The sequence below is a fragment of the Cotesia typhae genome, unplaced genomic scaffold, assembly GCF_013202065.1.
Source record: "Cotesia typhae breed Kobodo isofemale line unplaced genomic scaffold, CoteBio_Ctyphae contig_27, whole genome shotgun sequence".
In the NCBI taxonomy this organism is placed as follows: Eukaryota; Metazoa; Arthropoda; class Insecta; order Hymenoptera; family Braconidae; genus Cotesia; species Cotesia typhae.
The window spans coordinates 2565052-2580771 of NW_027423733.1; the positions used below are offsets into that span (position 1 = coordinate 2565052).

General features: G+C 30.0%; 1 protein-coding gene across 13 annotated transcripts in view; it reads right to left on the reverse strand.

Moving 5' to 3' along the window:
• Slo (calcium-activated potassium channel slo) overlaps positions 1–15720 on the reverse strand; it is a 213314-nt gene that overhangs the window by 75094 nt on the left and 122500 nt on the right. For 2 of the 13 annotated variants that reach the window (XM_074240310.1, XM_074240304.1), the window contains exon 14: positions 8313–8381. The exons of the other annotated variants lie outside the window; for them this stretch is intronic. In XM_074240310.1, coding sequence (XP_074096411.1) covers positions 8313–8381 — 69 coding nt within the window. The remainder of the gene's footprint in view (positions 1–8312; positions 8382–15720) is intronic. 13 annotated transcript variants of the gene reach the window in all.

Sequence of the window (15720 nt, forward strand, 5' to 3'; positions counted from 1 at the left end):
AGAATCTAGTAAGTAAAATAGAACCTCTATAATCTTAGTCGTAATGACGTAAAATGTTTTAAATCAACAATTTTCAAATTATTGTATTGCCATTTGTTTAAAAGTCCAAAACCTCTTTAACCTAATTAAAGTAATTACTGCAAATGTATAGTTTGTGCTATTGTTTTTTTTTTCTTACCCGCTAAATATGTTTCTCTTATTTTAATTTATCATTATTTTTTTTTGTACTTTACAAGTTCATTAATAATTTTGAAAAAAAAACTATGTATATACGGATTTCTCAATTTTCAAGAGTAATGATAAGTATAGTGTTTAATCAAATATCGATTTCTCACAAAAATCTAACTAATTCTTTCATTTAAAAACCTAAAAATTTGGTATTTTAGGGTAAGTGTGGGTATTACCGCGGGTGCGAGTATTACCGCGGATTTTTTTCATTACATTACAAACTAATTGAACACAATTGTTTGTAATTTCAAAAAAATTCAGCAATAAATATATTATTTCTAAAATGTAAGTAACAAACGACCCGGTATGAAATTTAATTATTTAGTTTGTTATAAATGATTAAAAATTGATTGATCGTTTGAAAAGAAAATGTCATCGTTTTTTTTGCAGTTAGTGTACATTTGTAGGTTCGAATAAAATGTGTTTTTCTATGAAATAATGCTTTGATATCTATATTTATTATATCTCAGAGTGAGATTATACTTTTTAATGCTCAAAAAATCTAGCAAATATTGAATTTTAATTGATTCTCACTTTTAATTTACTGCCGCGGTAATTGTCACGAACTTTTGAAGCATGTCAGTAATACCGCGGTTTTTGTACTTTACCACGGTAATAGAAACATCTGTAATATCAGACGGATGCGACAACTGCCGCGGTTGAAATGTACTTAGTTATAACCTTAAAATTAAAATATCTCGTGTTGTTGATCTTATAGTAAACAGATACAATGGCAAAAACTAACAAAAGTTCTAAAAATAAAAATAAGCAAGTTAAAAATGTAAGCTTTAAAAAAAAAAGTGTAATTACAAGCATGAAAATTTACTATTGGCAGTGAAAGAAGCGCAAGAAGGAAAAAGTATTGCAGACCTATCAAGGAAATATCAAATACCCGAATCAACGATAAGAGATAGAAAAATTGGTAAATATGCAGACAAACCACCAGGACCATCAACAGTACTTAGTGCTAAAGAAGAATGTGAACTTGTTGCTTGGATTTTTTTGTGTACTAGCCGAGGATTTTCAGTTACAAAACATCAGTTAATTGAAAGTGTAAAACTAATATGTGATCACGATAAGCGAAAAACTCCTTTCAATACTAATCGACCAGGAAGAGGTTGGTATGATAGTTTTTTAAAGCGTCACCCAACTGTGTCTGAAAGAATAGCTGAAAATGTATCACTGAATCGAGCTAAAGTATCTGAGGAACACATACGCTCATGGTTTACAGAAATTAAGTCTTATTTAAGTGATGAAGATCTACTTTCAATTGATTCAACCAGGATTTTTAATTCTGATGAAGCTGCTGTTTCATTGAATCCAAAGCCACCAACTGTTCTTGCTCCAAAAGGTTTAAAAAATGTATATAATGTTGTGAATAACAATGAAAAAGAAAATGTCACTGTGCTAGTAACAGCCAATGCAGCAGGTACTCTTACTCCGACTTTGGTGTTATTTAGTGGACAAAGTTTACCCAAAGATGTTGTTAAAGTAGCACCAGCTAATTATAGTTTTGGTCACTCGGAGAATGGTTGGATGACAGCTAAAAATTTCTATGAGTACATAGCAAATGTTTTTTATCTGTGGTTGATAGACAAGAAGATAAAACTACCAATTATATTATATATTGATGAACATTCTTCACACAATACTTTGCCTTTAAGTGAATTTTGTCGTGAGAAAAAAATTATTCTAATTGCATTGTATCCTAATTCTACGCACATTCTTCAACCTTTGGACGTGGCTTTATTCCGTACTTTTAAAATGGCTTGGCAAAAATTCTTTCAAGCTTTTTGTCAGAAATGCGGTACTGTAAGTATTAAAAAGTGTCAATTTGCACTTGTGCTAGAAGAAACTTTTAAAAAATTAGATCTTAAAAAAATCATGGGACATGGATTCAAGACATGTGGACTATGTCCCTTGGATGTAAATGCTATTGATTTTAAAAACGTTTTCAATAGATTAAAAACTTCATCTAGTGAAACAATAAATAATTTAGAAAAGACAGAAGAAAATACAAAGAATATTGAAGGATTAACTTTTTTGGAAAGTTTAATCGATAAAACTAAACAGGAATCGTTTAAAAATTATGGCAGCTCTAATTGGACTGGACCAGAAGAAGATAAAAGTCTCTTTGAAATATGGTATTTAGCAACGAATAACAAAAAGATTGATCAAATTGTTGATTTCCCTGAGGTAAGTTGTGAGATGCATAAAACATTAAATATTTGGTTTATTTTTAAACTTATTTAATTAAAGAATTGTTATATTTTATAAATTTTCAAAACTATTTTCTTCATTATATTTCAGGAGAATTTTTCACTTGAAGGAACCACAATGTCTCTCCAAGGAAACCACCTAGAAAATGCTGACAACATAACAATACCACTAGAACAAAACTTGGAGCCACTGAATGATCCAATAGTACGATAATTATTAAATATTATTAATTATACGATCAATTTACACGATAATTAAATAATGATTTACTGCTGCGTTATTTGATACTTATAAAAAAAATTAATTTAGCACTATTTTTTTTTTTTAATATTAATCAATTTATATTTACATTAATCAATTTTTTTGAATATTAATCAATTTATCTTTACATTAATCAATTTTTTTAATATTAATCAATTTATATGTATATTAATCAATTTTTTTTGAATATTTATCAATTTACATTTATATTAATCAATTTTTTTTAATATTAATCTATTTATTTCTGCCACGATAATAATCTAGATCATTCATTGGTGTGTTTGAATATCAACTCATAGAATTTAAGAAATTTATAAATCATGTTTCAAATAAAAAAAAAATAATTACGAATTATACAGGCTATTTTATTATTCATCTATAATAATATTTTTAATGAAAAATTTTCAGGATGTGTCAAAAGATGATGAGACCATGGAAAATGATAACGTTGATTTGTTATTGGGATTGATGTTTGATATTAATGGAAATCTGATTCAAGATTTAAAAGCAACAGAGCAATTGACTGCGAATTTTCTGACCCCAGAATTACCAGTTGTGATTGACTCTGACCAATCTACAGACATTCTTTCCTCAACACCAGTCCCCGAAGATTCTGTCCTCTCCAATCAAAAAACTCCAACCATTTCACTAATACCACTAGAACCACGACTTTTGGTGATTGAAGAAACTCCAAATGTCGCTTCAGACGCTATGGAGAAAGAAGTACCTGAATCAGGAGAAGTTATTCCTGAAAAGTCACTAGTCATAAGACCAAACATTCTAGAATTAGAGATTCCCAGCTTTGATGAAGCTCTAACAACTTCTGAAAATTTCGACAGTGAAAAAATTCTTCCACTTGAAGATGTGTCTAATAATTGTGACCTAGAAGTTGGAAAATTCTCTGATCCATTTCAAAAATTGTTACATTGGCCAAGGTGTGATCTTTCAAAAACAAATAAAAAACGTGCAATTAATTCGATTAAAATTCCATCTGTGCTGACCAGTACTCAATGGCAATCGATTAAAAAAGCCAAAGAAAACGAAATACAGTCAAAGAAAGAAGCAATAGTTTTAAGAAGAAAAATGAAAAATGAAGAACAGGAGATCACGAAAAAAGAAAAAGAAAAAAAGCGTGTTCGAAAAGAAGAAGAAATACTTAGAAAGGAGCAAATAAAACTCGAGAAAGAGAAACAAAAAATCATTAAACAAGAACAAAAAATAAAAGAAATTGAATTTAAAAACAAAATAAAAGAAGAATCATTATTGAAAAAAAAAGAAGCAGCTGAATTAAAAAGACAAATCGCTGAACTTCAAAAAAAAGAAGCAGAAATGAAAAATAATGATATTGACTGAATTAAATATTTTTATATAACTAATAGTTTTAATTGTATTAGTCAGATATACCAAAATTGAAACATGATGTGCCTTATTAAAGTTAAAAGTTCATTTTTTTAAAAAAGAACTATGTTGTTTTTATTAAACGTTTGTCCTTATAATTTATTCTATTAATTTTTGTTTCATCAGATTCCGCGGTAATTGTCACACGGTAATTGTAACATCCACGATAATTGTAGCGCGGTGATTGTCACAAGTCATTTTAAGGTCCGCGGTAATACTAGCACTTGCAATTTTTTTTCAAATGTTGATTATTTAATAAATTCAACATTAAATCATACTCTTAATTTTTTTCAAAGTTTAAAATAAGTTGATTATTGATAAGAAAAAAAAATTAAGACGATATTTTATAGTGAATCTTTGAAATATGATTTTAAAGTTAGACGTACACATCAAGCCGTGGTAATACCCACACTTACCCTAGTATTTTTAAATATCATAAGAAATTCAGAATTTTCTGACACTGGTGTGATTCCCTAAAAATTTTTAATACTGTCTTGGCAAATTTTTAAGTGTTAATTCGTATTCACACAGTAATAACTATTAAATAATTTGATTAATATCAAAGAAAATAAAGTGATCTTTTCAACTAAAAAATTAAAATTTTTTTCAATGTACATCTTTAACAAAAATTAAGGGAGCAAGAAAAAAATCCAAATTTTTGGGGGTTTTTCAACAAGCTGTAACTTATAGAAAAATAGTCGTAAAGCAAATATGTATATAAAAAAAAAAAAAAAAAAAAATTGAGCCTCAACTGTCTAGTTTTTCGATCTGAGTTCCAAAATTTTTTCCGAGTGATCTCAAGAGTACCACGGAGAAAAAAAATTTCGAAATTTTTTTGGTTTTTCTTTTTAGTTTACAGACTAAGAAAAAAAATTTTTGACTTAGCTTCTATGTGGACCGGATAACTTGTTTATTCAGCTTCCATTTGTTTTTTTTAGAGCCCTCGATACAAGCATTTCTTGCTGAGATATCAATGTTTGAATGGAAAAGAATCATTTTGTCTTTGAATAATCACACAGGAAATTCAAGTTGAGTTTCAAAAACCTGAATAAGTTCTCTGCAAAAATTGGCTATTGATTTTTTGAAAAATCAAGCGCCTACTCCAAAATATGGCGGAAACCACTAATGTGTGCTTTTTACCGTTCAATATACCTATAAAAACCCTACAAAATTTCAATTTGATTCAGCCAACTGTTTTTTTGTACCACTTGATTGAGTTTTTGAAAAAATTAAAGGAGCAAGAGTTTTACTCCGAAGAGGTTATAATTTTTTTAAAATACATTTTTTACCAATAACTTGGTAAATTTGAAATAAACAGATAAAATAAAAAAAAAAAGATTTTCATTTTTCTCTCAATACTGCATCAGCGACTTGATAAATTTGAAATAAAAAAAAAAAAGCACAAATTAGAAAATAAAAAAAATACATTTTTTTTTCAATTGGCTAAAAATTAACAAAATGTAGCGACTCATTTTCCTCGTTCGCAATTTAATTTTTCTAATCGCAAATTTTTTTATAATGCCTAGGAGGCATTTATCCGCGCCACAAGTCGCTCAGTTAGTGACTCAAGAAGGGTACACTTATCGATAAGTCGGGGATCGTCTTCTTGGAAATTGCGGAAAAGGAAAATTTTCAAAGCTTGTTGAGAAACCTCTGAAAATTTGGATTTTTTTCTTGTTCCCTTAATTTTTGTGAGAAGTGCATTTAAATAACATAAAAGTGTTTTACAATAAGCTTAAACTTTAGCTTCGAATTTCTGCACAAAACTGTAAAATATTAAACGCAACAATTATTTTATCACTGAGATCATAACAAAAAAATATTCCAATTGAAATTGAATCATTTTCACTTTAAGCATATATTCCTACATAATAACAAATAGTACTAAACAAAAGCGTGTCTATTTTTAATAATATAGATTAGTAGTACGCAACAATGATGTGAACGCAGAATACAACAATCAAACAACGTGCTCAACAATATGCTCCTCTTAAAAACTTTTGTTATTAAAAAGCATTGATTCCTTTTTGATTTACAAAACTTGGTAATCATTTTGTATCATTTTTTTATATCATTTCCATTAAAAATTCGAGTCGCAACGTATGCAGAAAATTAAAACGTATTTTTTCATACCATCAAATATGGTTTCAAACCTTGAATCTAGAAATTTTAGTACAAATGATTGAAAAAAATATTATAACAATGTACGATATTTAACAAAAACTAAAATTTGACTTAAAGTATGTATCAATTTTTTTTTTTTTTTTTTTTTTTTTTTTTTTTTTTTTAAAGAATCATTTTGTTCCAGTTATTATTAAACGATATATTAGTGCCATGAACTTAGTACAATGGAGTCTTTACATTTTTAATAGTGAAGGCTGATTTAGTTGAATGTCGTAGATTCAAAGTTTGGAAACCTAGGAGTAAATGAGGCTTCCGTGTACCTTATTCACATGACAATAATAAAAAAAAAAAATTTCGAGCTGTTCTTCATTGTGCGAGAATAGCAACATGTTACTCTAATTTATTTTGTCACGATTGCATAACAAAAATATTCCTCAACCAAAAACTTCGACTAGTTTGACAATAGCAATAATAATCAGAGTACTTTTGATCAATAAACAAGGATTCTTACGAATAAATCGTATGACTATTTAATAAAACTATTTTGTTTTGAACAATTTCTAAAAAAAAAAAATCGATGAAATTTCGATTTCAAAAGTCCAATTTCGGAGGCTTGCGCAAAAGAGTAGAAATCGACATTTATACTATATGTTACATTGTTTCACAAAAAATAATATAATCGTATACTATACAGCTAAAATGTTAAAATAGTCCTTATACAATGAGTGCAATATTTTTAGCACAAGTAAAAAAGAGATTTAAAAATAAATAGTAACGATTGTTGGATAAGGATTAGTACACTGCTATGCAATATACAGACACAACTTCCTTTAAAGGTGCTTTCACTGACATTAATTGTTTGCTAAAAGTTACAAATAACATTTGTTAAAGGAATACGAATATTCTAACCTGAGTCTTGAATATTAAATTAGAATCGACAAATTTAACGCGGGATTTAAATGTATATGAAAACTTATGTTACTATCGAGGATCCAGAACGCCCATTGATAAATAATTACGTATCTTCAAGATCAGGGTAGAAACACCTTGAACAAAAAGCCCGGCCGGGTAAGAGCACCTTTAGCAAAAGTCGATTGTATTTTATTCAGCAATTGTTTGTAAATTTTGGAGATTTATAATCTTCGAAACAAAATATGTGGTAGTTTAGAGATACCACACAAACACGTAAATTAATTCAAAAAGATTATTTTACAAGGAAACGCACGCTATAAGACACTCTACAAAAACTGAATAGAAGTCGCAGTATTTCATGTACTACTAATTCAAGAAACATTTTGTCTAAAAATCTCAAGGGTTTGACTTATTTGTCAGATAACAGTAGAGACCACTGAGCCGAAATTTTTCAGAATAGATTTATGAGCGCTAAGTTTTTTTTATTATATCACGTAATAATATCACACAGATAGAAAAAAAATATCTGCTTCGATTATTCATAACTTATTAAATATCGTTTAATATAAGCAGCCATTTAGGGTTTGATTCGCTGTTATAATAAAACCCAGCAATCAGACATGCGTTCAATAAAATATTATATCTTGCACTATACTGCTATTCTACTAAAAAAGTTATCGAATGTTAAATTTTAGTCATCTATACTTTAGAATATAAAATTAATATGTTACCAATAACCGCAATAGTTAGGTTATGTCTCCGGAAATTGAATTTGTAAAGTATGATAAGCATAAAAGACCTACCATGAGACTTTAACGCTTTGCAGTATGAATAGCTGAAAAATGTATGTTTTTCCAAAAAAGCTATATATTTTGGCTGAAAATGCAACGAGGATCGATGAATCAATATTGTGTAAAAACTATCACGAAAGTCAATAAAAAATATATTATAGCCTTCAGGACATCATTTTTATTTTCTAAATCGTCTTCAATTTTTAAGTGACGATACGTATTTTGCGATCGAAAAAATGTTAAGCAAGCTTGAAATGCAAAACGCTCAATAGCCTTTTATTATCGCTTTAGAATTTTCATATATTTCGTAAATTTTTACGTATTGTTGTTATCTCAATAAAATACAGGGAAACAGTGACTGGAAGAATTTGAGCGTACCATCTAGGTAACTTTGGTAGATAGTATTTCCTTTCACCATTCCAGTCTGCATCAACATCATTCCCACATCTGTAAAAAAATAATTATCAATCTAAAATTAGTCTACAGCCTCCACCAAATATTTTCCGATCCATAGCTTTGTGTTCCATCAGAAAAACTCTTACATTTCTTAGTAAGAACTCGATTACTTGTCTTTGAACATTACTATCAGTATTTTACAGACAGTTTAAGTAATTCCTGTTTTTCAATCTTGCTTCAAGTTTTTGCACTCGAAAATAAAAAGCGATTTTTTAAAGTTAACGTTTCAAATTCATAAAATTGAATTTAATCAATTCAATTCGAGCACTATTCATTGTGTAAAAAAAACAGTGATTAAAATAGCTACAACGAGGTTCATTAAGATTAATTTAATTATAATACTTTTTTACTGCCCAGGGTTTAAAGTATAATTACAGGAATTTAATTTTTTTTTTTTTTTTTTTTTTGTGTAAAGGCAACATTCTGTAAATACAATTGATTTATAACAAATGCATTGATCACAATTCATTCATTATACTTGTATTTACTAATAGAATGATGATATATCTAATCATGTTTGATGTTCAATAAAATAGGCAAGAGAACTCGTACAGTTTATAAACTTATTTAAAACTCTTAAAAGTATAAAGTTATCAAAATCCTTTAAGAATGTCATGTCTATTTCAGCATAATGTTTTCGACTTCATATGAGATATAGTATATTACACACCGAGGGAAGTAAAATAAGAAATGTCTCAGATCACATGTAATTGTTGGCCGAGGCGAAGCCGAGGTCAACAAACATGTGATCTGAGGCTTTCTTATTTACTTCCCGAGGAGTGTATGCTATTTTTTTGCTCGACGAAGGCAGAAAGTGGCAACTTCATTTAGCGCAGCGGGCCGAAAGTTGACGCTTTCTGCCCGTCGAGCAAAAAATTTATTTTCCGCTATATTTATGACAATGATTATTAGTTTTATCAATGACCAGCTGTAATTAAAAATGGTAAAGAATATTTTCTACTTCTGAGGTTGGAAAATTTATTGAGTTCAAAAGAGAAACCCAACACACCCGAGCAGAGTTCATGCGATGCAAGTAAAGATGGTTAAGAGAGGATACACACGCTATAGTGCAATCTAATTTTTTAATAAATTTGTCTTAGGGTTGGTTGGGTTATTATGCTCCGATCGTTAATGAAATTTATACAAGTCATATTATTTACAACTCAATCGATACTTTATAGTATATTCGCTATGTAGTTATCCAAGTTAAAACATTTTTTTATAGAATCTTTATCATGAATTCATGTAAGTATAATTATGCGCTGAGATGTTTTTTTTATCCAATTATTATTCAATCAAAAGTAACTACACATATTTTATTCATGTAGTAGGTATAAATATTGTATCAAAACTAACATATAAACTGAAAATGTATATTCTGGGTATAGGAGTTGATTTTGAAAATTCATTCGCCAACAAGATTAAACTCTACTTTGAAAGGACAATTTTTTGAAAAGTTAAATGAACGAAAGTTAACTCCAAGCTAGCTGAAAAAAAAGTTCTTTATCTCAGGAACAGGTTCAAGGCTTCCAATTGTTACAGCTAAGATCACTGTGTCCTTGTAGATATTTGGATCACTCTGAATGGTATCTTGGACAATGGTGGTGAGAGATCATATATCAACAGCAAGATATGTGATGATCTTGAGGAAGAGAACTTGCTTTGGGTGAACTCAGGACGGATGAAACTCAAGAACGAGGGATTTTATCAGCAAATCACACTGAATGTAAAAGTCGGGGTGGTGCGCCATTTATTATCCAGATCGGTTTAGTTACTGGGGAACAATATCTAAATGTTCTTGAAGACCTCAGTCACCCAATAGTCTTGGGCATGGACTTCGATCTCCAGTTTGAGGTCATAGGAGACAACAAGAACAAGACCTGGCACTTCAATGGAAGTCCATAACTACATCCGTTCGAGTTGGTTTTTTTTTTTTAGAAAGACACCCAGATTTCGGCATAACCACGACGGAACAAGACCAAAACTTCTAGGAATATTTCAGACGTGTCAGAAAAGTTCAAGGATTTGTCAAGTTAGAGAATCACGAATATTATTGAACATGAGATAATATTGAAACCCGAGGCTATTTCGGTAAGGATCAGGCCAGATCGGGGAAGTCCAAGTGAGGAACTTAACAAACAGATCGACAAGCTCCTAGAGGAAAAGTTTATCCAACCAAGCGGCAGCTTATGGCCATGCTCTCCAGTCATGGTGTCCAAGGGTAACAACACTTGGAGATTTTGTGGAGATTGTAGAAAAATCTATCAGGTCACGATACTTCCAGCTTATTCACGATCAAACGTACTGTTTGATGTCGGTACAAAGGAGATTGACTAGAGCGCTCTCATGAGTATACTCAAACTTTAAACACCTATACTCAATATCTAACATGGGTCATTCTCATGGTAATTTCTATTATCGTTCTTATGAACGCGATGTCAAATGGCGGCTGCACATGCGCCCCATGACTTAGCGGGAAGAAGACCGGCGAGCCCGGGGCACGAGGCCGGTGGGGACGCCATGATGCGGCAGTTGTACTGGAACTTGTGACTAGTGCAATATACCTGCGTTCTCTCTGACTTAGAAATTATTCCATTGTGTTTTTATTATTTGCTAACGTAATTAATTATCAGTTAAATATCATTTCTCATACCTAATTAAATTCATTAACTCGACATTTGTGCATTATTTTCAAACTCAACATAAATTCGTGGTCAAATATTTAAGACGCTAATAAAAAGTACATCTTACTTAGTGTTTAGCATCGCGGCCATTGTCTGTAGTCGCGTGATAAATTAGACGCAATAAATTATCATTGTTCAAAGTTTGTCAAGAATCTTCAATTCAGCTTAAATATTTATTAATATCTTCAGTTCCGTTTATAATAATTGATTATAATTGAAATTAATATCATTTAATTATATTTTGTAATTATTAATTGAATTTATTCAGTCGTCATTATTAAATTAACTTCATTTGATGTGCTTTATTCAACTAATTTTAATCGTTTTATTTATTAAAATCAAATCAAGATTTTCAAGAAACAAAGTGCGTTAATAATTTAATATATTTAATAATTGTCGAGTTATTTAGAAAATAATTGAAGTAAATAGTAAATTCTCGCGTCAAATAGAAAATTATATTCAACTACTAATTTAAACAAATTATTCAAATCATTTAAATCAAAAATAAATCAGATCCTCTCGGATCACAATACAACTTGATCCCAGCGATCAAATTCAGTACTTAAACCTACTGGTCATTTCAGACCATTCCAAACACACAGTCAATTCTCTTCCGATTACAAACACGATCCTTTCTGAACATAATTACATCTTATATCTCTACTGAGATATTAACGGTTGACGGTTAACCACAATAACCCAACGGCGGCTGAGATCAACTCTCACCCCTCATTGCACACCAGTGCAATTGTTATATACATTCATATCAATACACATATGGGTCATTCCATGCCAAATCGACAAATTTATTACCTGACCTCTTTCGATTTCGCTAAAAATTTTCTATCTTTTTCTACCCCCCGAAAGACATTTTTCAGAATTTTTAAAAATTTTTTTTCCAAACTCAAAAAAAGTTACGAATTTTCGAAAAAAACCGCTCTTTTTTTTTTAAATGCTAGAACTTTTTCAAAAATTGACCGTTTGGGAACTTTTTTTTTTCAAAATTTTTGTTTTTAAATGTAGTTTTTGAAAAAAATATGAAAAAATTTTCAGAATCCCAGATATATGAAATATTTTAGTTTTTTTGAAAAAACCGTGATTTTCTCAAAGTTGGACCATTTTTTTTTTTTTTTTTTTTCTAAAAAAACTTCAACTAATTCCGCAGTGATCCCCGCATATTTCAGGATGTGATCGCTATTGCTTCTAATTTTTTTACTGTTTAAAAAAAAGTTTTTTACAATTTAGTTTATTTTTTTAACTTTTCGGCCAAATTTTTTTAGCTTACTCGTGAAACTTCAGAAGTTGAAAAATAATGTATCTTTCGAAAATTTTAAGTCGTTATCTTCCAAAATTTTTTTTTTTTTAATTCATACTTCCAACCTCATATTTCTACATAAATAAAAATCACTTTTATTACTTGTCCTGAAATCAACACGGAAAAAAAGTGATACAAATTTTACGTCAGGTGATGCTATATTCGGTTCACTACTATAGAAAATGCTGTATCATAGTATAGTAAAGTATAGGACATAATACATTAGATACAAAATTAGCGTCTACAGTGATACAAATTTTACATCACCTTTTTATCCGTGAATGTATTTCATATAAAACATTTTCTTCTGACCAGGTTCTAATATTTATTGATTTATTTATTCATTAATTAGTTTATTTATTTACAATAACATCTATTCTTTATGATAACATCTATTTCCTTATTTCTTTTTACTTAATGATTGTCTTCTTTTTTCACTGTGCTATGAGTTAAAGACTGATCCGAAAAAGAAAATGACTTAACTTCCACTATACCATCTTCCAACGGCGAAATTTTATGTATTTTCTGTGTTGCTGGGATGGTTTTGGCATTTTTAAAACGATCTTCTAGTTTGTCTTTCATCAGATTGTAGGCGTCAACTGTTGAGAATCGCACATTTATATTTGTCAAATTTTTTGACACCCATTCAAAAAATTGTACAGGTGTTAATATTTGCTCATCAGGTGGTAATTGCAGACTTGCTCTCGAGGCCCTCATTTTAACCGTCCCACCGACTCCGTCACAAGGCCCTTTGCCGTGAGCCGTTGCAAAAAAATTCCATTCAACTGGTACACCAAAATCTTCACGATAATGGGATAAATTACTAAAATGCTTATAATTTTTATACTGTTGCGGTGCACCATCCGAAAAAAAAAATACTTTGGAGACTGTGGGCGAAAGAGATTTGATAAAGTCGAAAATAATTCCAGAATAAACATGGACAGCAATAGAATCATGGTTTAAGCAGTCTGAAATTATAACCATACTCTGATGAGTTAGTTGATTATTAACCTTATAATAAATAACGACTGTGTAAACTGTTGCTTGATCGTTATTCCAATGGAATCCCGGTGCAGCATTTTGAACAATAAACGCATAATTTTCAGCAAAATCAACAATTACTATGAATTCGTTATCGGTTATCGATTCTTTTAGCGCTCTTAGATATGCCGATTGTTCTTTTGCAATGAAATTATGTGGTAATAGACCAACAAGCTTATCACAAAAATCATCAACAAAATCCGAAGCATTTTTCAGCGTTGTTTCAAGAGTTACTTTTGGGGTAGACACCCATTGTTTGTAACGAATTTCATCGATTGCATGATTATCCATTTCTGTGAAAATTAATTGTTTTATGTTGTCAATGCCTGGACAATTTAGACATGTATTGAAATAGCACTCAGTCTTGGGATTGTCACAGATAATAGCATTCACACAGTCGCTGTAAGTTTTCAATGGCATATTTGAACCTTCTGTTAATCGATTTAATTTACCTCCTAAAATCATTAATTTGACATTCTGATGAATAGAACAAACGCAAACTGTATGAGTCCCCGAACCACCAGCTAAGAGACAGTGTTTTGGACGTAAAGATGCAAATGACGAAAATCCGATCTTAATTCCGGGAAATCTTGATTGAAATATCTTATGTAACTCCTTCAAATTACAGAGTACTAAGCGTTTTTCAATTTGAATTTTCGTACCATCATCATTACGCAATGAAACAAAATCTTTTTCCCTGGCAGAGGACTGCTCATTTCATCGTCATTATAAAAATTTATAACAGCTGATGACACTTCAACAGATAATCCATGCCCTGAAAAATTGAGTGATGATTAAAATTATATATAAATACGTATAAATTGTTCAAACAAAAATTAGTTAGTAAGTCAATATCTCACCCATTTTCTTTTCAGGTATTGATAATATTCCTTTATCAGCTTCAAGATTTATTGCTAATCGCGCCATATACGTAGTTGTGCCCATTACTTCAACAATCTTCTCAATACTCCAACTTGACGGCATAAGAGTCAACATTTGTATACGTAAAGATTTGGTCGTATTGGTATCATGGAACTTTTCTCTTAATTTTTTAATTATTTCAGCAGCATCTGTGTTGCTGCATTGAAAATCTACAGGATTTGGAATTCCTAATGCCTTTTTCAAACTATCAGCAACACGAGAAACTTTATTGTTTAAATACGTTTCATCACTTACTCTTCTAGCTAGCAATGGAGATTGGTTTAATAATAATAAAGCTTCATTTACGATCGGACGAGTTATTTCCAAACTGAGTTCAGATAACGACGAACTACTTTGCTGAATTTGTGATTCTCCAACACTTGTTGTTGGATCTAAAAAAATAATCAATAGAAAATACAAAGAACAATGATAGTTGAACATCGAAACATAAAAGCTTCAAAAATACCTGTCAGGTTATTGCCTCCGGAATTATCAACTTCTATAGATCCGGTAAGAATATTTTTATCATTCTCAGAACGCTCATCGGGTTCATTGTCATCACTTTCATCAGAAAGACTTTCAGCGTAATGATGAAGTAATTTTTTATAGCATGAACTGCATATTCGATCAACAGTTGACAAATTGTATCGATTAGCTAAATTTTGTGGTACATTACGCAAAGATGATGTTTTCCGATGGTTCTCCAAATTATGTGGATTACAACATCGATCGCGAAACTTTGGCATTGTAATCACTTGTAAACAAAAATTCAATAAAAAGAACTCTCCGTCAAACTGTGTAAATTTATTTAATAATGTTATATCTTTGTGACACTTTGAACACATCAACGATACGATTATTCTTTTAACATAACCTTCATTTTAACAGAATAAAGTAGAGATGATCTCTTTTTACCGATAGACGACAGTTTAAAAATTATCGGCTGAGGATATTTTTCTGCACACTTCAATAGTGCAGTTGTGATTTTTAGTACAAAAAAATTGAACAAATATGAAACAAAAACATAATTATCATTTAATTTAAAAAAAAAAAAAAATTTGGAAGATAATGACTTAAAATTTTCGAAAGATACATTATTTTTCAACTTCTGAAGTTTCACGAGTAAGCTAAAAAAATTTGGCCGAAAAGCTAAAAAAAAATAAACTAAATTGTAAAAAAACTTTTTTTTTAAACAGTAAAAAAAATTAGAAGCAATAGCGATCACATCCTGAAATATGCGGCGATCACTGCGGAATTAGTTGAAGTTTTTTTAGAAAAAAAAAAAAAAAAAAATGGTCCAACTTTGAGAAAATCACGGTTTTTTCAAAAAAACTAAAATATTTCATATATCTGGGATTCTGAAAATTTT